At 37.5% G+C, this 27,799-nt stretch overlaps 1 protein-coding gene across 2 annotated transcripts; it reads right to left on the reverse strand.

Moving 5' to 3' along the window:
* LOC109229620 (4-alpha-glucanotransferase DPE2) lies at positions 1-27,799 on the reverse strand. Of its 2 annotated transcripts, none has more exons than XM_019395132.1 (23): positions 27,427-27,799; positions 26,438-26,819; positions 25,356-25,473; positions 25,224-25,276; positions 24,983-25,110; positions 24,755-24,878; positions 24,458-24,654; positions 22,608-22,686; positions 22,451-22,489; positions 17,369-17,488; positions 17,017-17,118; positions 16,848-16,931; positions 16,505-16,747; positions 16,276-16,401; positions 16,119-16,193; positions 15,959-16,030; positions 14,218-14,337; positions 13,988-14,085; positions 13,617-13,776; positions 13,417-13,515; positions 7,810-8,007; positions 6,372-6,465; positions 1-422 (listed from the first exon to the last, which is right to left on the reverse strand). In XM_019395132.1, the coding sequence occupies exons 2-23, from the start codon at positions 26,789-26,791 to the stop codon at positions 205-207; spliced, it is 2,901 nt and encodes a 966-aa protein (XP_019250677.1). In that variant the 5' UTR covers positions 26,792-26,819; positions 27,427-27,799; the 3' UTR covers positions 1-204. The 2 variants fall into 2 exon arrangements, with proteins under 2 accessions (XP_019250677.1, XP_019250686.1); XM_019395141.1 differs by lacking the exon at positions 27,427-27,799 and adding an exon at positions 27,191-27,255.

Here is a 27,799-nt window from a genome sequence, read left to right on the forward strand (position 1 = left end):
GAACTGAAAGAGTACCATACAATGATATTCTTTTATTGCTAAAATGAGATACAGCTTCAAATACTGTTCATTATGAAGCATGACAAACTATTGAACGTTGTGGTGGACATGGTAGTTGTAGGGATGGGGATTAGGAGCAGGGTTACGGAGGATTTATTGCTTCAACTTTGACATGAACGCCTATAAGTCGAAAGGATATTATATTCATACAAGTGCCACAGCTTCCCTGTTGGGAATTCCATTTGTCTGTGCCAGTGAAGGGAGTTCACTCCCTAATGGCAGCTTTGCTGATCCTCCACCATTTGCCTGACCTGATTCCAGATCCTTCTGAGGGTAACATCTTCCACTCCCGCGGACTAGATCCTTTATTTTTTTCATGAGGTCTTTATCGTCAAGCAAGGATTCCATCGTCACATGTACACCTGAGAGCAAAGAAGAGTAAGAACAAGATGGAAAAACAATTCTCCTATCATCAGTATGTAGCAAAATTGCCCTATCAGTTGACGCTAGAGTAAGCCATTGGAACAAAAATGTAAACAAATTGCTAGTGAAGTTCTGTTGCACTTCTATCCACATTGATGTCTTTGATAAGTTCACCGCAATATGCTCCACAAACAATTAAATTCAAATTTGAAACAAGATTTACAGTATTAGTCCAAATTAATATGTCACTATTTAACAGACAAATCCACGTTGAGTCATCCTTTTTCTCTCATTATATTTGCAGTAGCTTGTTTCATGTAACATCACAGCCACAAGCAAGAGCAACGTATTCTATATGAATCAAGCATTCCTACCTGAAGGACACTGCAAAAGAAGACATTCATCATAGAGATCATTGCAGATCTTCCCAATTGCAATCAGCAAAAGCAGCCAAAACTCTTAAAAACTTCTATCCTATTGTATTGAAGAGTCGCCTTGAAAGCCAAGGAAAATATACTAGTTACAAAAAGTAAGTTCTGTACCGGTCTATACTGTGGTAAAAGTTTGCCAGTTCTGCATGGATACACTTTTAGCATCTTAAACTGCACTTCTACCAATCACTTTCATTCCCAAAAAAGAATATTAAAGTAGACTATTCCAGGCACTGATGGTGTTTCACGCAGTACTAGTAAGAACTCAAATAGGTTTTTGTTCCAGCTGCTTATATATCAATTTATCCTAAATTTTGACAACCAAGTCGGTTTATCAAATAATAAAGGCTGGCAGACTATCCAGTTCTTTTTGTATCGAGTAGGAGAAATCCAACTTAAGCAATCACAGTACAACTTTGTGCACGAATAGACAAAAATGAAACCAAATAATACCGCTTTCATAATATGGGAAAAATACTTTATAGACCGCTTTAAATTCTCTCAAATTCTCAAAAAAAATCCCCCAACTCATTTCAAAACTCATCTGGCATTATGATTTTCCATTTGGTAACACCTAAGCTCTTTAACCAGAATAATCAAGGAGGAGCTTTCATAGTACCAAAGAAAGGCCAGAGCTTTATTGAATCCAAAATAAAAAATTTGGGGCTTTCTAAAAGTTTTAGATTATACCAAGACGAGAACTTTAATGCAACCAGATGATAAATTAAAGTTTCAAAGCTATAGCACAGATCAAGAGTTTGGATAAAAATGTGGTATTTTCTTGATCTATAGTTATTTAATCTTAATAGAGATCTCTCCAACATTGAGATGTAGCATATTATTTTTTTTGTTAAGAAACAGAAGAAAAACAAAATACATATCATAATGATGTGAAACGTAGTTTGAGATGCATTTTAATTCAAATTTGCAAGTGGTCAATTGAACCTATATTTCTTTCATTTTACTTTCTTATGTTGGTGGCTTTCGGCCAACTTGGCACACCTCAACTATTCTACAGCGTACCTACTACCTCCCACTAGCATCGGTACCAGGTAATTTTGTCAATCAAAGCTTAAGCAGATGAGAAAGAATCATCTAGTGTTTTTTGTCCTTGCTAGGATTTGAACCTGAGACCTCCTAATTTTCCTCGCTTCATTAAGCACTAGGCCACACCTTTGGGTGTTATGTAGTTACACCTCTTTTTTAGTAAGGAAAACAACCCTCTTTTTTGGTTAATTAGAGCAGTGTGATGCAAGATATCAATACATTACATCGTATGAACATTCACAACTTTATTTAACCTAAAACTAGTTTACTAAATAGTTACAATATGAATTTAAACACATCATTTAAAAGATTATAATGTTTTCTTTAGTTTAAACATATTATGTTACCAATCTAAAAAAACAAAAAAAAAATACAAAACACCACATTTGAGAAATTATAAGTTTTTGGTAAAATTACCATGAATATACCACAAATTTACAAATCGCAGTTCCAATACAAATAACAGATTCTCAACAAAGTGGTCAGATTTGTTCCACTGATATATTCTGTAACTTATTTTAGGTTCAAGAAGAGCACCTAACACTAACATATGGTGGTATTAACCTATGCTTTTCTTGACCGTCAGAAAAGTGAATGCCATGTGAGTCAAGATTCAAGAATAAGTTCAAGGGCTCCGTTAAGATTCTGATAGAATTTAGGCTTGCAGAAATTATCTCTTTCTCTAAAAAGTCGTCTAAAAGATCAATTAATAATGTTGAGGTAGGGGTTCCTGGGATTATATGGCCAAGTAAGTGACCGGTAGGTAAGCGTGACACGCCCATAATGCGTGACACCTGACTCTCAAGATGAAATTTTACCCTCTTAGATCATATAAGTCTAATGAAACGCAACAAATTGCATGGAAGAAGAACCACTGACTTGATACTTGTCATGATGGGCTGACTCATTAAATGGGTCATTGTCCAACCGTGCCCAAAGTTCACTTGGGTCAAGATTGTTAAACAATGGGTTGTAACCCAACCCGCCCAAATTGACCCAAATCTTTGCAATATTCTCAACTTTTAAACAATCATATATACAAATTATCGTATGTTTTGAAGAAAATGTTAATTCATGCCAAATGATTTCTTTCCTCAGTTAGGATTTAGAATTTTATTTGATAGTTCTTCATCTTATAACAATACCAAAGATCAAAATAATAAAAAGTAGCAAAATTAGAACTTTTCACCCACCCCAACCCCCACCCTACCCCTGAACCCCATCCCCACCCTCAATAAAAATATTATTTAGATAAAATAAGTACTTTCGTTTCATGTTGTAGAAAAAGTATTTTCTTTTGTTTCAACAAAAAAATACTTTTTTTTTTATGACGTAGAAACAGTATTTTCTTTTTTTTTCACAAAACGAGTACTTTCTTTCCCTTTTGTAGAAAAAGTAATTTTTTTAATGTTGTAGATCGTGTATTTTCTTTTACATTTCAACAAAATGAAAATTTTCTTTACGATATAGAATAAGTATTTTCTTTCATTTTAATAAAATAAATACTTTCTTCCTATGATGAGAAAACATTACTTTCTTTTTCATAAAATGAGTACGTTCTTTTCATGTTACAGAAAAAATATTTTCTTTTGTTTCAACAAAAAATTTTAGAAAATATTTTCAAGAGAACGGAAAATATTTTCCACCAATTGGAGAAAAACAAATTCATAAAGAAAATATTTTTCAAACATTTAAACCAACCAAACATAGGAAAATTAGAAAATATTCTCCAAAGCATGGTCAAGGTAGAACTTTAAGATCGAGCATTTTCATGGGTCAACGTTGGGCATCATCATGGGTCCGTTTGAGCTGATGACTTTTTATGTGTTAACTTGGGCTAGCCTAAAACAGCCCATCTTCAAAAATGTTTCAGCCCAAACCCATTAAAACTTGGGTGGGTTGGACGGGTCAAATGGGTTTGGGTTAGTTTTTCCACCCCTTCAATGGTTCACATAATATCTTAATTGATGCCCATTAATTGGATAAAATCAATGCTCAGTGGTTCGTATTATAACTTAAAATGGGGCTTTCCCCAGTTCATAGTCTGCCCCTTCTTTCTCCATGTCCAATAATTAATAGCTACAGTCAATTACTTCTCTTTTGAGAAGATAGCTACAGCCAATTAATTAAAGCTAGCTTTAAGGTAATTTTGGGTCACCTATTTCCTCATTGAAGGTAGTATTTCCCAGATATTTATACAAGCAACCACTATTCAAGGGAAATTTAATGATAAAGAAAGAAACTACACTTCTTATCTTTCAGATAGAGTATAAAATAAATTGTTATGAGTCTTCGGTGGAGGGAAGCTTATGATTCAAAGATGTTCTTTTCTTGATGCCAATATACTTCGCTAGGATACCGCTTAAGGGAGTTCTTTACTTGTAGGAAAAAAAATGTTAAGCTAAATTGTCATACCGCGGTAATAAAGAGAAAAGAAAGGCTTCAATAGACAATTACCATGTGTCTTACCTATTCAAGGAGGGGCTTTGGGTAAACCTACAAGAAGGTAATTCTATGAGCTCTTAAAGAAACTTTTTATGAAGTTTACCTAGCCAATAAAAGGAAGTCAAACTATTGCTGATCATGCAGGAAAAACTTTTAATAGTGCCAATCACACAAACTATAGACTTTTTAAAGAGAAATATTAAAATAATAGAACTTCTAAAGAGAAGTATTACAGCATGAAAAAAGAAGAAAATAAGGTTTTCCAATCAAATATTTATTCACTATCCCATATAGAAATTTTCACCATGGTTTAACTTCTGTGTATTGATTTAATAAACCTTAACGGTAACATTCTCAAGTATCAAGCTAATAGAACTAAAATTAACAGGAAAATGACTAAAGATGAGGAAACGGCAGCAAATGAGGAAGAAAGAAGAAAAGGCAGCAGAAGCAGTAATTGTTGTAGTATAAGAAGTAGCAGTAATACTAATTTACCTTTTTTCAAAAAAGAGATAAAAAAGTAGTAATACTAATTATTCATACACTCATGAAAATGTTTTCAAAAGTAGATAGAAATAACTATAATGCAGTTATACTTGAATATTAACTTAAACCGAGTCAATTTTTAATATAAACATAAAAGTGTAGTCAGAATATGATAATGTAGCCCGGGAAACAGATCACCACCAGAAGATGTATATGGTATCACATGAATATTGGACTTCTAAAGAGAAGTACTAATAAAGTTAAATGTAATGCAGCTGGGTTAGTAATGTTGTTAATATAGATAACTGTTTATGGTAACGTATTTAGTAGCTACATGCATTAAAACATTACATTTTCTTTATAAAAGATTAAAAACATATTAAAAAAAAAAAAAAAAAAAGAGGACTAAAATTGGAAGAATTAAGAGTTTCATCAGGATCCTATAATCCTACTTATGATACTGTATAACAACAACAACACCTACGCCTCAGTCCGAAACAAAGTTGCGGTTGGCGATATAAATCCTCACTTCTTTCTTTTAGCTCAACTCATATAACCATCATGCCAAAATAAAATAAGAGTGGTAGTACTAATGATACTGTATGATCCTGCGAAATTTTATTAGTTCCTCTGAAATTTTATTATGACCCTATTTTGAGCACACCTCTTTCAATCCTACAAGCAATCCAGATCTTTCATGAACTAGGATAATAAGATTGTAGAGTCCTAGGATCCAGACTGCGATTTTGACAAAATAGACCTTTACTAGTAATTACTTGGTGAACATAAGTTCACAGACATTCTTTCAATTGTTCGACTCAAAATAAAAATGTGATTATACATGCATATAACAAGAAATAACTTTGGGTAGATGGTCAAGACAAAATCTTGAAAAAGAAAAAGTGAGGATACACAACACGTGCCCTATATAGGACGATAAGTTGGAATCACCATAAGAAACTTGGAGTCTAGTTATTGAGGACTTCTCTTCTGCAGAACAGTATTTGCAAGGACTTAGTCCAGGTGCAAACAATACATGTCCTAACTTTGCTTACATGTATAAGGCAAATTAAATTTGGACGAGTCAGCTATTATTACTATTAAGGTAGATTTAATAACACGGCCAAGTTTCTCTTCTCACTTAAACACTTCAAAGTACAAAAACGAGTTAAAATTGATTTCACTGTATGACAAGGGATCAAGCATTGTGAAGCATGTGGTAGAACTTTTATCAGGAACATGAAACACAACCCAGCATTTTTCTGTACAATTTAATTTAAAGACCTGATTAAAACTTTTGTTTTGATCAAATCACAGATACGCAAGAAAAGTAAGTTTCCTCTTATGTTTCTATTTTAGGAAGTGGGTGGGGACAGAGATACAACAAAGAGGACGAATGCAAATACGGTATCGCCAGTAATGTTTTGGGTAAAGTTTTGATCAAATCACAGATATGCAAGAAAGGTAAGTTTCCTCTTATGTTTCTTTTTTAGGAGGTGGGTGGGACAGAGAGACAACAAAGAGGACGAGTGCACATACGGTATCGCCAGTAATGTTTTGGGTTTGTTGGATCATTGATTGTCTCTTCCACTGCAGGCCGCGTTGTGTAATCTTCTTTGAGTGCTAGCAAATCCTGTTCATTATGTTGCAATTTTGTCAGTGCCATGGAAGAAAATACTGAACGTTGAGATGAGCATTGAAACATTAATCCTGCTGGGCAGCTCATTAACATCATAAAAGAAATTGCAAATAGTGGAAAGCACAATGTCAAGATCACACGCCTCAAAAGAAATGATACCATGACAAACAACCACCTAATTTTTCTCATGACTGCTTTAGAGTAGAACAGAAAAGATGCTCATTAAGTAGCATATTTAGTCACGAAGTGGTTTAGTAGCCCTGACTAAACATTAGTACTACTAAATATCCATGCATTTCAATGCTAACTTGAATAAGTACATAGTTCTAACTTTTTGAATGCCGGTAGACGAAACACAACCAATCAACCATTTCCACAGAACTACAGAATCTATGCTTTCCTATCTGTTTGAAAACATCCATTCCGAGAAATAAATCAACTTCTCTTTTGTAGAGCTAAAAAGTCGTAAGATGTCAATATGGTGAACAATCAAACGAATTTGTTAAGAAATTTTTTTCATTTGGGGGTGGTGGGAGGATAATTAATTTATTACGTAGGATCTTTACATCACCACCCTTTCCAAATTGAATTTGGTTGTTCGAAATTAGCTAAAAGCTCCCCAGGAAAAGGAATTTTGACTTTTTCTTGCTCTTGGAACTAAGTTGCTCCGACATGGCAGTTTAGGTGCCGCACTCATGTCAACACGACACTAGTGTGGGTGTGGGTATGGGATCCGTACAGGATTTGGTCAAACAATTTTGGATACTTTCACCACAACGGACGGAAAAATTCGAGACAAAATACAATTTGATTCCCAAAATCAGAACCAGAACTAGGGTAAATTTGAAGAAAATAGCATACCAAATCTAGGAAATCAATCCTTTACTTATCTAAAACTTGAGAATAAAAAAGAAATTCATACTTTACAAGATATACATAAGTATTCCACAAAATTTCTCATAATTTAGAGATATTTATAAATTTTTAGTTTTTTGAATTATTTTTAGCCGGATCCCTGCACCCGTATCCGTATTATGATCCATATCTCCGAATCTCAGAATTTACATATCGTAGGATCCGACTTCTAGATCCGCACCCGTGTCCGAGCAACTTAGTCTTGGGCTAAAGAGCATTATCCTTTAGAAGCCTAGCAAGCTAGTGCCTTTAGAAGGAATTAAGGGATTATTGAAAGGACATAGAACCCACTAATCATCATGCTGCATCAGTGTTATGAAGCTTCGAGGCACATGTGAGCGAGCCAATTTAGCACTAACTACTAATCAAGCATCAAGTACATGCTACAAAAAGAGTGGCAGGATCTATATATCAATGAAGTACCTGGAGCGGAAAGATTGACCACATCGATGGAGCTTCAACATGCTGCCGCAAGACAAAGTGCACAATTTCAGGAGTGCATTGATCAGGTGGCAACTCATCAGATCCCACGACTGCTTGAAAAAAGTGGTGCCTTCTCTCTTCATCTTCCTCCCACCAAGCGCGTAGAGTGGAACAGTCATGGCATGATGGAGCACAAACCTGAGTTTAAAGTAGCAAACTTTATTTGGCTAGCCTTTAAGCAACAAGGACTAGTATGCATTAAAACCAGATTGTTACTTAGACGACAAACACACTCCTAGAAGTCTTACAAGGCTTCCATAGAAGAAAAAGGAAGCATATTCAAAGGTGTCTTCACTCTTTTCATCCAATATACCCCGAAGAGTAAGCATTAAAAGCAGAACAATATTTAGTTCTTTCAAAAAAAAAATCATGTTAAGCAAGATTAGTGCTTGCATCTAGTTTCCATTGACTTTGAACAGACTTCCAGTCCAGTACATCAGTATGTTTTCATTTAAAAGGTAGAATGACAGAGAACAGGAGTAACAATCAAGAGTTTTGTCAAGCCCCCAGGTGCTGTTTTCTTACAGCCAGAGGGAGCACTTGGACAATTTTTATAGCAACACGATGTATAATCACATGAAGAAAATGCTCAGATTCAATTTGAGTACCTAAGGTAACATCATAAAATTGCTCAGCCTTTTTATATTTCTGTCATGGTTTGATAATATTTGTTTAATAGGTTAAGCATGTTTTACATTTTTACAGAAAGTGGTTTGTACAGTAGATTATCATAGAAACTGCTCCACATAAGACTAACGTCCGTTGGTCCTTCGTCGTTCAAGTAATTTGATTTGGTTTATGAAAATATATGCACTAGTTAAAAAAGTGAAAAATGCTCTCAGGCACAGTTTACGAGGTGAGGTCTTAAATCTTTTTCTGAGAGCAATGCAGGTCATCGGAGGTTACTGGAGGGACTGCATTTTCTTCAATGTCGTCAGATTGATTAAAAACACGGTTCGTGAACATGCAAACAAGATCAAAAGGGTCTCTTTCACGGAGGCGGACAAATCTTTTGATATCACGGAGAACTTTTCTGGTTCAGTTCTGTGGTATGACCAGGTGGAGAGAGCTGAATTTAATGTGTAGGATAACAGTTGGCAAGAAGTTCTGCTATGCATTTGTGATTTATGACATGGCGACATGGGCATAAGGATACAAGTATAAAAGTTGGAAGTTAATGACCATTTACACAACAATTATTGCTCTCAAAAGTACAACAGATATGGCAGATTCATTAGTATCATGGCAGTACATGGCGAGAGGAGATCAGTCATTAAAGTTCCTGAACTGTCTCCAAACAAGGGGTCCCGAATGGTACACCTGAAGCAGAGGTATAAGATATTATCTTCGGATTTAGACCTCATTTTATCACATTTTCAGTTTGGGAGCTCGAGTTTGGGAGATTTTAGAGGGGATTTTTACCATTTGGATTGGGGTAAGTATTTTTTACTCGGATTTGCTTATTTTACATGATTTCATATTTGATTTTGCCATTTGATTAATGAATCTAAAGGAGAAATTGCGGGTTTCTGTCTAAACTATTCTAAAGTGAATAATTGAGTTTTGAACACCGCTTCGAAGTCAGAATTTGATGAAATTAGTATGATTGGACTCGTATTCGCAAGGGTTGTGGGAATTTGTGAGTTTCGTCGGATTCCAGGATGCGAACCGGGGTTGACTTTGAGTATTTGATTAAAGCTTTGACCTTTCTCGTTTGGGTTTGTTTCCTATGGCATTATTTGATATTTTTTAATTGCTTTTGGCTAGTTTCAAGCCGTTTAGATGTCGATTCGCGCGGGATGGCGTTTTTGGTTCGAGATAAGTAACAAATCTAAACTTGGATTTGAGGTATTATCCCTGAGAAGCATGATATTTGAGATGTATTGGAGTAACGCATGTGCTAGGTAACGGGCGTGTGTGCGTGCAGCGAGGTATTCATGATTCGGATAGTTCTTAGGGTATTATATGACTTGTTTTGCTATCATGCTTTTTTGATATCAAGTTTTCTCCATTTGTATGACAAAATGAGTTATTATTCATGCTAGAAATCACGTCTAGGCTATCTGCTTAATTGTTTGAGACATGATAGGGCTATTTTTGCCATGTTGAAATATTTGTCTTCGCTGTAGTCATACTGTTCGGTCATGATAGTTATATCTGCATGTTATATCTCTATCTCTGTACACTTTTGATATGTTGTCTCACATGTTATTGGTGTTCTTGTACGTGATACGAGTTTGAGCTGAATTTGTGGCACATTGTGATACTGCGTGTTGTGTAATTGGATTATGTTTCTATGAGATGTTGGCATATGGAGACTTGAGCGGATTGATGACTGATGTAGGCCATAGAGCCACGTTGTGAGTTATATTTGGATCGGGTTGCACGCCGCAACGGATTAATATTTGGATCGGATTGCACGTCGCAACGGTTTGATATTTGGATCGGATCGCACGCTGCAACGGTTATATTGATTAGCGCTTGGGCAAGGATCCGCCCCTCAGGAATTTGGTATTCGCAGTGAGGGCAGGCACAGAGATATATATGTGCTTTGGTGAGGGGCATTTATGCAAGGCACCCGTATAGTGCTGAGTGTAATTGTGTGTGATGGTGAGGGGCATTTGTGCCAGCCACCATGAGCGTGCTGAGTGTGAGTGTACGTAATGGCTTCGTTTCAATGCTATTGACTTGACATGTATATTTGACATGTAGGCATAGATATGTATTTTCCTCATGCTAGATGGCAATATGGTGTTGTTGACTTGACTTGTTTATATTTGACATGTAGGCATAGAGATGTCTTTTCCTCATTCTAGCTGGTAATGAAATATCTTATCAGTTGTTAAAAGTTCGGAAAATCACAGCTTCCTTGATAAACTCAACATTTTTTAAATTTCGGTGAAAGATTGGACTTTGACTGTCATACTAGTTTTTTTATGATGTTGATGCAGACCAACTAACACATCTAAGGCTCATTTTGGGTATTTTTAAAGCAGATTCTGGGCTACATGTCAATCGGAGAAAGAGGCTGTTATTCCCAATCAAAGAGGTTGCAAATTACCAGATTCTAGCTGCTACTCTGAGATGTGAGGTGGGTTCATAACCTACTACTTATCTGGGCTTATCTCTAGGATCCACAATAAAGCTCAGGGAATCTGGAATGGAGTGCTTGAAATCTTGAAAGATGTAAAAAGAGGTTAACAATCTGGAAGAGCCAATATCTTTCCCTGGGAGGGAGAGTGATATTGGTGAGCCAATATCCTACCTGCGTTATGTCTTTGTTTCCTTTACCTTGTAAGGTAAGATAAAGAATTGTTGCATTAAGGAGGAAATGCCAATCATCTGGTTAATTGGAAAACTCTCATCACTAGTAAAGGACAAGGGGGCTGGGCATCAGGAACCTCAAGGCACACAAACAAAGCCTTCTCATGAAGTGGCTATAGAGGTATAATCTGGAGACTAATGCCTTATGGAGAAGAGTTATCTGCTAGTATAGTCAGGATGGACAGTGGTGCACTAGGTCTGTCAATAGCCATTATGGGGTGAGTGTTTGGAAATCCATTAGAATGCACCGGAACTCTTTGGCTACAAATTGCAGGATACAACAACAACAACAAAAAAAAATAACTCGGTGGGGTCTGGGAGGGTAGAGTGTACGCAAACCTTACTCCTATCCGGAGAAGGTAGAGATGTTGTTTCTGATAGACTCTCGGCCCAGGAAAGATGAAACGAAGCAGTAGCAACAAGCAATAACAACAATAAAATACTGAGAAAACCAAAGCGAAAGATAGTGAGAGAACAGCACATAACAAGAGCAATGTAAGAGCCAGAAAAATAGATGGAAAGAAGCAGTAGCAACAAACCGTACCAATAGCAAGATACCAAGAAACCGAAGCGAAAGATAATAAAAAACAGCAGGTAAATAGCAATCTAAGAACAAGAAAAACTAACAAACTAACACTAATACCACTGGTACGGAAACGAAAAATGCTCGACTACTTACTAGCCTTCTACCCTCCTATTAAGGGTCATGTCCTCAGTAAGCTGAAGTCGCGGCATGTCCCGCCTGATCACCTCTCCTCAATATTTCTTTGGCCTCCCTCTACCTCTTCTAATACCCATCAAGACCAACCGCTCACACCTCCTTACTGGGGCATCTATGCCTCTCCTCTCCACATGCCCGAATCATCTCAACCTCGCTTCCCACATCTTGTCCTCCACGGGCACCATTCCTAATCTTATCCAACCTCGTATGCTCGCATATCCATCTCAACATATGTTCTTAACTGGCTAACACTCTGCCCCGTACAACATAGTCGTTCTAACCATCACTCTGTACAACTTATCTTTAAGTCTCGGTGACACATTCTTATCACACAAGACGCCGGATGCTAGCCTCCAATTCATACACCCCGTTCGTATAAGATGTGTGACATCCTCATTAATCTCCTCATTCCCTTGGATAACAGACCCAAGATACTTGAAACTTCCTCTTTTGGGGATAACTTGTGAATCAAGCCTCACGTCCAAGTCCACTTCCTCGGTCGCGCCGCTGAACTTACACTCCAAGTATTCGGTGTTAGTCTTGCTCAACTTGAAACCTTTAGACTCTAGCGTCTGTCTCCAAACTTCCAGCCTCTCATTGGCACCACCTCGCGTCTCGTTAATCAGTACAATGTCGTCTGCGAATAACATACACCATGGCAGCTCCCCTTGAATATGGTGCGCCAATGCATCCATCGCTAAAGCAATTAAGAAAACTGATAAGGGTGGATAAGGGTGAGAAATGGAAGGAAAACTCCATTCTAGAGTGATAATTGGCTGGGACATGGTCCACTTAAAGAATTGTATTCCCTGAATTTACAGCATTGCAACAGTACCTACAGCCAATCTAGAAGGAGTTAAGGGTCAGCAAGAGTTGAACATCACTTTCAGAAAATATTTAACTGATTGGAAACTTGAGAGAGTTGGGGAATTCTTCAACACTGTGGAGACTTTTCAAGGATTCACAGACGATACTTTACATTGGAATAATTGTAGGAGTGGGATTTTCACTGTCAGATCTGCCTATCTTTTATCTTTAATGACCGGTCAACCACTAGTTTACATTAGAAGGACTATGCCAGCAACCACTAGTGAATTTTTGAAGTGTTGGAATTATAATGGAGGATCTGTAAGACAGAAGAAATGGAGGAGACTAGTTCCAGCTCGCATATGGTGGACAATTTGGATGGAGAGAAACTTAAGAGTTTTTGAAGACAAATACAATTTCAGGAAGTCAAGATGAATTGTATTCTTTTGTTTCATTTTTGGTGGAAAGAAAGTTAGGTAACTGAGACAGAATCCTTGGTTGACATGTTACTTTTTTGTGATCCAAGGTGATCTAGCTTTGATTTTTGCTACCCTGTAAATTTTGCTTTGCACTGCCTTAGTGCATTACTTTCTTTCATATATAGATTTAAACATGTTACCATTCTCAAAAAAAATAAAACTAACTTCCATTAAAATAAGTTGCACTTTAGTAGCAAAAATCTCAGAGGATTTTACCGTCATGTAGCTGTACTGAGAAGGAATACCAAATTCTAGACCAGGTTCACTTGGCATGCGTTGAATGCGTAAGCCTACTAAGCCCAATTCTTGCATCACCTGCATCAAAGTGGTCATCATTCAAATTGAAAATTAAGATGCAAGAAGTGAAGCAACAATGAAGTATGATTCCGGAGGAATGTTGGTACTGAGTAGCATACAGGATGAACACAGGAGGGAATTAGGCCAAGGTCTTCCCCACAAGCGAGCATATTTGATGAGTTCAAAAGAACAGGCAGAGTTTTCAAAGCATTTTGACGCCAAAGACCTTCTTGTCGCTGGAAGTAGTAATCATAGTACAATCTTTTTAGGACATTTTGACTGCAATAGTAAACAGATCATAAGAAACCGGATGAATTAGCATAATTCCCTTAGAAAATAGAGGCTAAAAACCTATTATTCTTCACATGCAGAGAGGAAGGTATAGACATCTAAATGGATGAAGGATAGGCAGTGAAGTTACATTGAAAAAGTTACTGCAGTTTATCAATCTGAGATCAGATAGTGCAAACTAGATAAACACTTGAGCTACCTGTGCTGATCCAAATCCTTGAAGCTTGTCGTGTCTTCAATATTGAAGCGAGGGTAAAACTTTCTCAGATCTTCTGGATCCTTAATTAGAGCTACATTCTGTGATAAAGTAGGGAGGATGAATATAAAGACATGCATCAGTTGTAGAATAAGCATAATGCAGAAAAAAGCATAAATTTGTATATATGAGAAGAGAAAGACTTCTGGACATCAATGCAATGTATACTACACCTGCAGAAGATCAAAGAGTTTTCGTCGTAGCTTCTCTTCACTCTCTACCAACATGGATGTTTCCAAGAATGACTTCAACACAGATGCAATTTTCTTCTCAGTATTGCATTCCTCCTTGAACTACATTGAAAGAAGTAGAATATATTCACTTGGAACTACGCGCATAGCAACCTCAATGAAAGAACCCTCCAGCCCCATAGCTGAGATGCCACTATGACATAAAGATATAGGTACATGATGCAACAAAGAGAACTGCAGAAATGAGCCCTTGCAAAAGAAAATAAAAGGTTGTGCTTTCAACGAGGTAGCTAGTTCTTTTCACGCTAGAACTAAGATGGTTGTGCATAAACTGAAAGCAATATTGTATGAATAAATCAAGAGATAAAAAAAGGAAGAATGCATCAGCTCTGTCCGGTGAGGGACAGATGTCTCACAAGAAATTCCAAATCAGACCTACTTAATAATATCCCATAGGTTCCCATATCCCTGTCCCAAACTGTAACTACGAAATCCAGCCTAGTGCAGTGTTCTTAAAACGAAATTAGGACTACGAATAGACATTTGAAAAAAATTGCGAAGAAAACCCCAAGTAATTTAATACTAGTATTTAACAACAAGAAGAGAAAAAACCCAATTAACTTAGTAAATGAAAAAAAACCTAATTAAAAAATTAGTAAATGAAAAATTGACAAGAAATTAAAATAGCAATTAAAAAATAGTAAGTCTAAGTCTCATGACAATAACTAATAAAGTTACTCCTATTTAAGAATGTCTATTCAGGTATAAGTAGAAAGTATAAAAGCACATAGGTTAACTAATACAAGACTAGGAGATAAATGTTCCAGATACTAAATTTTACCTTCAATTGTGTCAACTGTAACAGTATTGGAATATAAGTTTTGCTATTCACATTCACATAAGTATTAAAACTGCAAACCCCATATTCTTATACCTCTCTAGTGTCTCTTGATCTCAAACCCATCTCATGTTGTATATTAGCTACCAAACAGGTATCTTATTTGGGGGTTTTGGGAACACGGGGCCCAAACAAACTTCGAACAACAAGTGAAACTGCAAAGGTCACCTTCTTTTGTAGTTTTTGCAATTGAAAGGTTGAAATTGCACTAACTCATGATATTCAGAAATTTGATACAGCATTCCGGAATAAATAAATAATTACTTAATTTTACAAACTATCTTTTCATGGAGATCCGCCTAACACCTGAGAAAATAAGCCAACCATACTTCTGCAGTGGCAAAGATGGCGTCATCCAGCAGAGGCCACCCTTGAACTAGCTACAGCACAGAAAGAATGCACAATGATACAAGGGAAACTTGAAGAGCTGTTGCAGCTTATTGAGCTTGGTGAGCATATCTATCTTCTACTAGTAGCACATTGACACTACTATCATACTTGCTTGCACTGTACAGGGCTTGGGAGAGTGCGGCTCCCTTTCAAAGGACAAGATTAGGATTTTAAATTATACTTACCTACACCTACCACCCTCCCTCCTCCTTACACCACCAAAGGAGAGAGAGGGAGAGAGAGAGAGAGAGAGAGAGAGAGAGAGAGAGAGAGAGACCGCATACAGGATTTTGAAATGTTTCATTTGACCTACCATTTATAAGATTTCAAACGTTTCATTTGAACTACTTAGTAGTAGTTTGAACAGACTTCTAACAGAATTAAAATTAAAGCAACAAATAAAGAAATTTCAGCAATAGGTCATCTCAAAATAACCTCATAAAAGCCCTTCTGATATTCATTCAAAAAGGTAGAAGCTATTACTGTCCAAGAAGCTCCAAATTTTTCCTGTAAAATAAGCAGGGAAAAGTCAAAATCAGACATCGCAAAAGATATTACAAGGACATAAGGCATGCAGGAATATGAAATTCTATACCTGTAAAAGCTCTTGTCCAATATAAGGCTGGGTCAGACGGTTGAAGTCCCATAATCCTTCTGACTCGAGCTCTTCCTGCAAGGAAACTAGTTACTGCATTTAATACGAGAATTCGAAAAATTGTATGCAGTTTCCGCATAAGCAAAGTATTAGATACCTGACTAATAGGAATAGAAGGTCGAAATTTTCCACAAAGGCCAGTCACTGCATAATCTGGAAGCTCCCATATTCTGAAGAATCCCAATATGTGATCAATCCTATAAGCTGTAAAGTACTTTCCCATCTGTAAAGCAACAACATTGATATAGTTTATAATAAACACCTGAAAATTAAAGTACCAGCGTTGAGAAGGAAAAAAACAGAACTTAGTAGCAAGCTTTAGGTACCTGTGTTAGACGAGCACGCCACCACCCATAGTTATCTTTTGACATTTCTTCCCAATTATAAGTGGGGAATCCCCAATTCTGGCCATTTTTATCAAAATAGTCAGGGGGTGCCCCAGTTGAGGTGTTCATGCGAAACAAATTTGGGTAGACCCAGGTATCCACACTATTCCTATCAACACCAATGGGCAGGTCACCTTTCAGCACTACACCTTTCTTTCGTGCATATTCCGCAGCTTCTGATAACTGATATGAAAACCCCAAATGTATGATAGCAGCATTCTTATAGAAGAGAGATAATATTCATAGCGGAATAGCAAAATGCATAAAGCTTGTCTTTACTTACTTGTAGATGCAAATGGAACTGGATGTAGTAACGAAAACTAACAACTTCATAGTGCAAGCTTTCTTTTGAGATGAGTTTCTCAAGCTGCAGAGACAAGAAATATATTGTAAGTCCGAAAGTATCAGGGAGACTATGAGGCTACCTGAAGTGAATTGTGTCTATGCTTTACCTTCTCTTTTGAAAATTCAGAAAACCGGCCCCATTGGCTGCTGTCAGATGTTTCAAAGAAGTCCCGCAGAAAACAGAAAGCAGCATAGGGTTTCAACCATTCCTACACTCAATAATAAACGACCGACGCAAAAACATAATTAAGATCATATTCCAGTCAATTTGTAGGGGGCAAAACATATTATCCGTGTTATGCTTACAAGCTAAAAGCTACATGAAAAGGATCTCAAGATTGTTTTCTGTTTTTCTTCTCATTTCTTTTCCTTCAGCCATTAAGAGTAAAACTGCCAAAACAAATGTCTCTAACCTAAAGTTTTGAATCACAAATGTAATAAAATTAAACCCTTACAAACCTGATTTTCAGAAAAGAACTCCAGGAACGATTTTGAATTTAGTATGCTCTCCTTCTCACAAGCGAAAATTTTCTTGGCAATAGAAAGTTTTGTAGCCATGGCAGCCTCATAATCTACATCCTGCAATAATCATAGGTCAGGCAAAAAGATAAAGAAAACTATCAGATTTATGAATACTGTGAGAAAGCACTGGAGAATATTTTATTCACATGTTCTAACAATGATACAATGAGTCCTATTTATATAGAATACATGTCCTACTCCTACTACATATTGGATTAGGGCTATTTACATATAACTATTTAACTACCAAACCAACCGTCAAACTGGTGCGAATAAATCATATGTACCGAGCTTGTTACATATATAACTAATACGAGGACCAGTGAGGGACTTGGTGAAAATATCAACAAGCTGATCATTCGACTTCACAAATTTTGTGGCAATATCTCCTAAGAACATCTTTTCTCTAACGAAGTGACAATCAATCTCAATGTGTTTAGTCCTCTCATGGAACTCCGGATTTCATGCAATATGAAAGGTAGCTTGATTATCGCACACAGGTTCCATCTGGCTGATTTCACCAAATTTCAACTCCTTGAATAATTGTTTGATCCAAATTAGCTCACATGTTACCATAGCCATTGCTCTATATTCTACTTCTTCACTAGACCGAGCAACTACATTCTGTTTCTTGCTCTTCCAAGACACCAAATTGCCTCCTACTAAAACACAATATCCAAACGTAGAACGTCTATCAGAAGGTGATCCTGCCCAATCAGCATCTGAGTATCCAACAATCTGCTCATGGCCTCGATCCTCAAACAATAACCCTTTGCCTGGAGTTGATTTTATATACCGAAGAATGCGGACAACTGCATCCCAATGACTATCACAGGGAGAAACCATAAACTGACTTACAACGCTCACAGGAAAGGAAATGTCAGGTCTAATCACTATGAGATAATTTAATTTACCAACCAGCCGCATATATTTTGTAGGATCGCTAAGCGGCTCCCCCTGTCCCAGCAGAAGTTTAGAATTCGGATCCATCGGAGTGTCAATAGGTCTACAACCTGTCATTCTTGTCTCCTCAAGAATGTCTAAGGCATACTTCCGCTGTGAGATCACATATCAGAGCTAGACTGAGCGACCTCAATACCCAGAAAATACTTTAGTCTGCCCAGATCCTTAGTCTGAAAGTGTTGAAAGAGATGTTGCTTCAATTTAGTAATATCATCCTGATCATTGCCGGTAATAACAATATCGTCAACATAGACCACTAGATAAATACAGAGACTTGAATCAGAATGCCGATAAAACACAAAGTAATCAGCTTCACTATGAGTCACCAAACTCCTAGAAAATTGTGCTGAACTTACCAAACCAGGCTCGAGGAGACTGCTTTAGACCATAAAGTGACCGACGCAAGCGACATACAAGGCCACGAGACTCCCCTGAGCAACAAACCAAGGTGGTTGCTCCATATAAACTTCCTCCTCAAGGTCACGGTGGAGAAAATCATTCTTAATGTCCACCTGATAGAGAGGCCAATGGCGAACAGCAGCAATGGATAGAAAAAGGCGGACGGATGCTATCTTAGCCACGGGAGAGAAGGTATCACTGTAATCGAGCCCAAATATCTGAGTATATCCCTTGGCAACAAGACGAGCCTTAAGTCGATAAACCTTGCCATCCGAACCAACCTTGACTGCATACACCCAACGACAACCAACAGTAGATTTACTTGAAGGAAGAGGAACGAGCTCCCAAGTACCACTCGCATGTAAAGCAGACATCTCATCAATCATACATGTCACCATCCTGGATGAGACAATGCTTCACCTGTAGACTTAGGGATGGAAACAGAGGACAAAGAAGATATAAAAACATAATAGGGTGATGACAGACGATGATAACTTAAACCGACATAATGGGGATTAGGATTAAGTGTGGTCCGTATACCTTTCCAAAGTGCAATCGGTGTACTAGGGAGAGACAAGTCCGTAGTAGGAGCAAGGTCAGGTGCATGATGTGAATCAGCTGGGCCTGCTGTTGGGCGCGGACGGCGATAATAAGTCAAGAGTTGTGTTCCTGTAGCTAGGGATCTAGGAGGAGCCACACTAGACTCCCCAACGGTTGGAATAGGTAAGACTTCTGTGGCGAAAGGTGAAGGAGGAGCTATAGTAAACTCCTCAAAGGTCGGTATAGGTAAGACCTCAGATATATCAAGGTGGTCAAAAGAGGTAAAGAAAGGTTTAGACTCAAAAAATGTGACGTTAGCTGACATAAGGAACCTACGAAGATCAGGTGAGTAACAACGATATCCCTTCTAAACACGAGAATAACCAAAGAAACACACTTGAGAGCACGAGGAGCTAACTTATCTTATTATGAACGAAACAAGTGCTCCCAAAAGCACGAGGGGGAAGCGAGTATAAGGGTGACTGGGGAAATAATACTGAATAAGAAATCTGATTCTGGATGGGAGATGAAGGCATCCGATTAACCAAATAACAAGCTGTGAGAACTACATCGCCCCAAAAACGCAACGGAACATGAGATTCAATGAGAAGTATGCGAGCAATCTCAATGAGGTGCCTATTCTTTCTCTCTGCAACCCATTTTGCCGAGGGGCATAAGGACAAGAGGTCTGATGAATAATTCCTTGAGAAGTCATAAATTGCTGATATTGAGAGGATAAATATTCTAAGACATTATCACTGGGAAAAGTGCGAATAGAAACACCAAATTGATTTTTGATTTCAGCACAAAATTTCTGGAATATAGAAAACAACTCAGAACGATCTTTCATTAAGAAAAGCCAAGTACATCTTGAATAATCATCAATGAAACTAACAAAATAACGAAATCCCAAGGTTGAACGGACTCTACTAGGACCTATATAAGAGAATGAACTAAAGAAAAAATGGACTCTACTTGACTCTCAATACTACGAGGAAAGAAGGCTCGGGTATGTTTCCCGAGCTGACACGACTCACAATCTAATGTTGATAAACTAGACTCGGAAATACAAGCAAAAGAATTACCAGCAACAGAAGTATTAGTCTGAGCAAAAGAGGCTACTTGTGGAGATGTCTGCTTACTTGCTCGATACTGAAGGAACTCATTATATTCCCCTTCAGATAAAGAAAATCCCTGGTTACCTGTAGTCTCGGTCTGAGCAACATAAGCATTTTCGGATGGACGACCATGTAAAGAATAGCACACGTCACGAGTGTGTCCAAGTTTATGACAATAAGAGCACTTAGGTCTAGATCTTCCAAAACGACCTCCTCCTCGTCTATTCTCCATAGTTTGAGATGCCCGATTGTCCACTGTCTGGGATGCGAGAACAGATGAGTCAGGTGTCTGTGATGAGATCACTAGGTGACTTGGTGCTGCAGCAAGGCGAAGTAATCGAGAGAATAATTCATCAACTGTGGGGACAGTCGGACTAGCCAAAATCTGATCGCGTACTGAGTCAAGATCATTAGGAAGTCCAGCGAGAGTAAGAACTAGAAACATCTTCTGTCACCGCTCTTGTTGCTTTTCAAGACTAGCAGAAACTGGCATCAACTTCTCAAATTCCTCCATAATTGCCTGTACTTGTCCCAAGTATGTAGACATATCTAATTCATGTTTTTTTAAATTTGTCATCCGCGATATCACATCATAGAAATGAGATATGTCATTAGTGTATAAAGTGCGAGCCTTTTCCCAAACCAAATAACATGTCTGGAATGGATGAAACAAGGGCATCAACTTGGAATCAATAGATCACCACAGAATACTGCATAATTGAGCATCGATTTTCTCCCAAAGTGCTTTGGCCTTTACATCTCCTTCGCTAGAATTCTTGATTAAATGATCTTGAACACCGTGACCTTTACACCACAACTCGACAGACAAAGCCCAAGCTAAGTAGTTTGAACTTCCCATTAAAGGTTCTCAGGTAATCATAACATCGGAACTGCCAGAACCCAGATTTTTAGACCCGGAAGCATCAACTCCCAAAGACATCATTGGATTGAAGAGAGGTCTATAAAATTATCGCCAAATAACAGAAAGAATCAATTGAAAACTCTCTAAAACAGATGAAGGAGACATTGTCTTGGCTAGAAAATACTGTAGCTGCCGGAAAAAATCAGTGTAATCGCCGGAAAAACTTAAAGTGGTCAGAATCAAACGAAAACAGTATGGGTGGGGTCGGAATTAGTAGGCGACCCAACTCTTCTGAAGAAATTTTTCAAAAAATGGCTGGAAAAAGATTGTTCTCGCCGGCGCGTGAGCTCACGCGCGCGCCGAAACCCTAGCTTCTGACGGTGCGTGAGGGCGCGTGAGGAGGCTTCTGTCGGAGATTTTAACTAGGGTTTGGTTGCCGGACGATGACGGATCTTGTGGTAGTGTTGGATTTTGCACAACACTAACAGAGAGAGATGACGAACATCCTTGAAAAGTCGCCGAAAAATTGAGGCACGACGACTCCTGGCTCTGTATTCTAGTTCCCGGATGTGTCTCACCACCACAGCTCTGATACCATGTGAGAAAGCATGGGAGAATATTTTATTCACATGTTCTATCAAAGATACAATGAGTCCTATTTATATATAATACATGTCCTACTCCTACTACATATGGGATTAGGACTATTTACATGTAACTATTTAACTACCAAACTAACAAATATATGCCCTTCATGATGGAACTGTTTGAACTTGAAGAGGATGTTCAACAAATTCACACGTAAGAGGCTATAGACAAAGGAATAGCATGTTGTAATCATGGTGATAGATCGTTAGTGGTGAAGTAACACAGTCACAGCAATACTAGTATGGTCGCAGTCACAGTCTAGGAGGTTTAAGAGAGCAATTATGTGTTACATAAAAAAGAGCCTGTATGGTAGCTGCAGTTAAGATGAAAATGCTTTCCTAGTCTAGGAGATTTAAGAGAGCAATTATGTGTTACATCAAAAAGAGCCTGTATAGTATCTGCAATTAAGATGAAAATACTTTCCTGGAATGCTTTTGTCCCTAACAAACTGAGGAAGCAGATTAAGAAAAAAGGGAATTGTGTGAATACCTTTTTATCCAACTGAACTCTTGCCTCCCTGATCTCTTGCTGCAAATGAGTAGAAAAATAGTCACCCATAAAATGGAATTTTCACTGTTCAGCTCATCCAACAAAAATGGTGTTGTTTTATATACAGCCACAAAAATAATAACTACTAAAATGACACCTTGATATCTTCTTGAATATTTTCTGAAATTGCCTCAACCCTTAGGTATAATGGGTGCAGTGCAAAAACTGAGAGTGAGCTGCATAGCCATCAAGCAAGAAAATGGAACAGATAGTATCAAATTATTAGTCCTATGCGTAATACAGCTTGAAATAATAACAGAAAATGCATTAGCTCACCGAATAGCCACAAGGTTAAAAGGATAAAGCTGGTAGTTCATTACTAAATTGGCCAATTTTATGAACTGGGGCTCGCAAAAATTTCATGCACTCTCTTTTCTTTAAACAGAACAAATCATTCTATTAAGATTATCTTATGGTTTATGCAGTTACAAACCCCATCAGAATGCTTTCAGAAAGAACTTAGGAAATGCATATAGTCCTTTCAAAACGATTTTTCCTTTGCTATTCAACCTGACAAGGGAGTACTCCAGCCAAATATGAGACCTGAATTCTTAATTCCCTAATGTAGGATTAAATTGGAATCTCTGTAGCATTATTCTTTTTCTAGTCAGCTTAGGTTTTAGGTGGAGGTACATTTAGTATGATGCGATAGGGAATAGGAGTACAGGTATACGGTCAAACTGTTTATTCCGGGTTTTGCTATCGCTGACAATATACTTCTTAGATTTAGAACTTGAACTGTATTTATGTGGCTAAATGTTTGCATTTTACTAATGAACGGTCAATGTAGATTTTGACCATATTCCTAGTAGTAACTTGTTTCAGATCTCCGAGGATTTAGCAGTTTCCATTGAATCTCTTAAGTACAGATCACACAACTATTGTGGATGTTACCTGTGGACAAAATTGTTCTTTAAGCTGTTGATGAATACTTCTTGATTACCCTCTGTGTTCAAGTTATTTAATAACATCTATTGTGCAGTTGTTGATAAAATAGGTTCCAGAAATCAGGAGATAACATCAGAAAAGAATATCAACAGAGCTAAAATGTCTAAGTCAAGCTTTTCCTATCCACTTAACAAGAACCAGAAAGATATAATTTCTTGCAGCCTTTTTTCCTCCCTTTTCTATCTTGATATTTAACCCATTTTACGTTTTTAAAAATTTCAGTCCAGCATGCAAATCAGTCTATCAGCATTACGGTAGGCTGTCTACATCACACCCTTGAGGTGCGGCCCTTTCCCGGACACTGCGTGAACTCGAGATGCTTTATGCACTGGCTGCCCTTTTTTTCATGCAAATCAGTCTAGCTATTTCAACAAGGAAATCTTCTCTTTACAATCCTTAACTAAAAATGTATTCAAGGTGAAAACAAGTAGCAAACACGTGAAATTGGGATTCTCTCCTACAATATTTTCTTCTGATAAGCAAATAATTTTACAGAAGAAGCACTAAGGGAAAACCATCCATGTACATCAAACTATTTTTTTTTTTTTTTTGAGAAGAGGTAAGTATACATCGAACTATACTAAGACCCACACTCAAACAACATAAAGTTTCTCCCCAAAAGACCATGGATCTTTAAATGTTGTACTTTCAACATATAACATAGTAGAGGTGTCCGCAAAGCTTGACCTACACTGCACAGGAACTTACCTTGCGTAACTTCAGTACATAAGGAGGAAAAAGAATAATTAGAAAATAAAAGGAGGGAAATAGTTTATTAATATATACAGGCAAAGCCTCTAAAGACTCATGAGGCCACAATCAGGCCAGTTAAGTAAAAGTGAAAAAAACATATTGTAAAGCAGAGTTCAAAAGCACTAAAGCTGGATAAACAATATTCTGTCATCTATTCATGGTTGTTGATAAAATGTCAAGATGGCGTGAATCTGATCTACATGATTATTCAGAGCTTAAATCTAAAACCTTAAGAGTGAAAATTACCTATATGGATAAGAATCCCACCACATACAGTTGACTGATGTATCATTGATGGGCAAAAGCTGAACCAAATGAAAGCCAGATTCAACGGCCCAATCTACAAGTAACTTCAGGTCAAGAAACTCCCCAACTCCAAGATCAGCCTCTGATCGTACAGAAAACATGGGTATTGCGACACCGGCACCCCTCCAAGGCATTTCCTGATAATAACACAGGTTGAGATCTTTCTTTTCAGCTTACACTCCAGTATCAGATTGAGGAGCATAGCAGGCCACTGATTATATCTTGTTGCTGACTTACCCGCATTAAGCCATCTGAAAGAAGTACAAATCTAGATTCACCTGTTGCAACATCAACAGAAAGCTCTCGACTTGCACCACATTCCACTGAGGTTCCAGCCTTACCGTATTTACAATATTTGTATGTTTAAAGCATTAAGGATGAAAGCAAATAACGGGAAGAAATTACTATCAAGTTTATGACAAAATGGAACAGCATTTAGCCTATAACTCAGCAGGCAAAGGATATTTTAAAGGAAAGTCATCTTTTCCCATAATGCAATCTGCCTGCCAAAGTGAATCACCAGCATACGCAAGCTTAAGGCCATCCTGAATCTTCCATTGCCCAAGTTTTAAGGAGCTACCAATCACATAAATCTACAGGATAACATGTATGTCAGGTCTGACTTCAAGATGGATTGCAAGGATATTATTGACCACATATACAAGCAAACATATAGCAAAGGTTGTTCTGTGGAAAGAGATCTTACAGATGTTCCTTCCTCTAAATAGGGGCAGCAGATTCTGAATTGCAGAACTGAACCTGTTTCAACAGTAATTTTAGAAAGCGCATTCCAAATAACAATGTTTCATAAATAGAGAATCAGACAGAGAGAAATTACCATCCTGGTCAGACGTATTCTGAGTGATCCCCAGGGGCCTTTCAACACCCAAACTCCAACTTCTCCCAAAAATGACATCCTTAAATGCACTGCTAAAAGGGATATTGTCAGAACCAGTCTGCAACAGAAGAAAGAGTATAAGTTGCTGGAGCAAAGAGGCAAACTAATAGGATATTGTTGAAATCGGTAGTTGCTTACAAAGAAAAATCAAATACATAAGAAGCATGTTTGAGGTCATGTTGCAGAATATATTGACAATCATGCCAGTTATCAACAATAAATAGTATTAAGATAGAAAAGGACATTTGTAGAGTATTCATAGCTTATAGCTTCTTCATACACTCATGTCTGACTAAAGCACGTTTTTTTCAAATTGTCACTACCAGGGGCGGATTTAGGGGGGCGCAAGGGTTTTTACCCAAACACCCTTCGCCGAAAAATTACACTGTATATATAAGGCAAAATCTATCTTTTATCTCTATATATTAAGTTTTGAACACCCTTAACACAATCCAAAAGTGTAGTTTAGTGGTCAAGGGGGTTCAAAATCTACATAAGGTCATGGTTTCAATTCCCACTAGCTACGAAAAACTTTTTTTGAACCCCTTCGTGGAGATCCTGCCTCCGCCACTGGTCACTACTTATATAAAGAGTACAGCTTACTAATCTGCCCCAAATATTTATGTGGTAAAGATCATTTGGCATCTAAAGCTAATGACCATTTTTTTATCAATGATAATGAGATTTTTCTTACCAGACCTGGGGGTTCTAAAGGGAGAAAAGATGGTATAATTATGTTAAGTCAAAGTGCAGTTGGCTTGACAGCATGAAGTTCCACAATTTTTGTGGAACAACGAAAAGCATTTAGAACAACTGTCATCTTTTGCTTAATAGTTCAGTTCATATTATGTGTCTTTGACAACTAAGATATAAGCGGAAGAGTTGTACAGCGTAAGAGAGAATTTTAACAGCAACTCACATACCTTCCTTTCTTATAATTAAGTTCATCCAGGGGACATGCATGTTAGGTAGTGTAGTATTCACAAAACAGTATGGAAAAGAGAAGCAACTAAAATTAGCACCTGCCAAAGATCATGAAGTTCTAACAACTGCCCATCCTGAAGCCCATCAGGCAGCAACAGTTTCCTTTTCTTTCCAACCTCCCATCGCAGGATATTTCTTGTATCATCCACCACATAGTAACTGTACTCGCTTTGGAATCCAGGAGGAACTGGAATGCTTCCAGACCATATCAGCTCTTCCCCTTGGTGAGAAGGCTTCAATAATAGACCCTTTTTCACATTCCATGAACCAAGCAACGCATCTGAACCGCATATCAGAAGATGCTGCCCCCACTGAGTATAATATGGGATTCTGAAGCTCACCTTCCTCGACTTCAAAGGCTTGTTCCCAGTAAACAACCCCAAATTCACCATCTTAAATTGGAGAGGAACTCCTCAAAATCTAGCAAAACCAATTAATTAGCCTGTGAAAATTCTACATATAATTCATGAACGATGTCAACAGCTCTCAGAATAGAGATTCTATTTGCATAAATGGCAACGCATGACATACTTTCGGACTCCCTCAATTGAACTTCCAAGAATAAAATCCTAGGCTAATTGGAATTTAAGCTTTATAATATAAACTGGAACACCTAACAGAACAATCATTTAAAACGAAGAATATGGTTACAGGAAGTTCATAATGCAAGATTAAATTCAAACACATACTTACAAAATATCTACTATTAAATGCATTTTGCCATAAATATCAACTGTAGTACCACAACTTTAACCAATCAAACCCAATTGAAAGAATAACTCAGCAGTTACCTTCAGTAAAACGGGCAAATTCTATCATTATTTGAATTCTGAGCTGATTAAAATTTAATGCTTGTACTAAGACTAGACTCACCTTACAGAAAAGCCTATTAATCTTCAGAGAAGAATGTATTATTATTGGTAGTACAAATTTATAACATTGACAATAACTATACAATTACTTGAATCAGTGAAAAGCCAAATCATAAAGAATTCAGTAGTTAACTGGGAAAGAGCTCAACTGTTACCTTTAGTCCAATGAAGTATCCAATTCTGAAGAGGATGAATTTGTTAAAGAAGATGAGGAAAAGGAATTTAAAAAGCGGCGGTTCTCTTCCTCTGAAGGAAAAATACAAAAAGGACGCCAAAGAATATCTTAGATTGTATGAGAGATTTTTTATTGGAACAGTAATAAAGTGAGTAGAAGCAGTGAGAGGGAGGGTAGTGTTTGTCTTTTAGTGAGAGCAAAGCAAATGAATGGGAAGCAATTGATTGGCCCTTACTTTCACGAGAGAGAGACAGTTGTGTGATGACGGTGACCTACGAATCCGTGAATTTTGGACGACGGATCTTCATTCCCTCACGATTCTTCTATTTTTTTACAATAAATTTACTTCCATT

Source organism: Nicotiana attenuata, chromosome 1 (assembly GCF_001879085.1).
Source record: "Nicotiana attenuata strain UT chromosome 1, NIATTr2, whole genome shotgun sequence".
In the NCBI taxonomy this organism is placed as follows: domain Eukaryota; kingdom Viridiplantae; phylum Streptophyta; class Magnoliopsida; order Solanales; family Solanaceae; genus Nicotiana; species Nicotiana attenuata.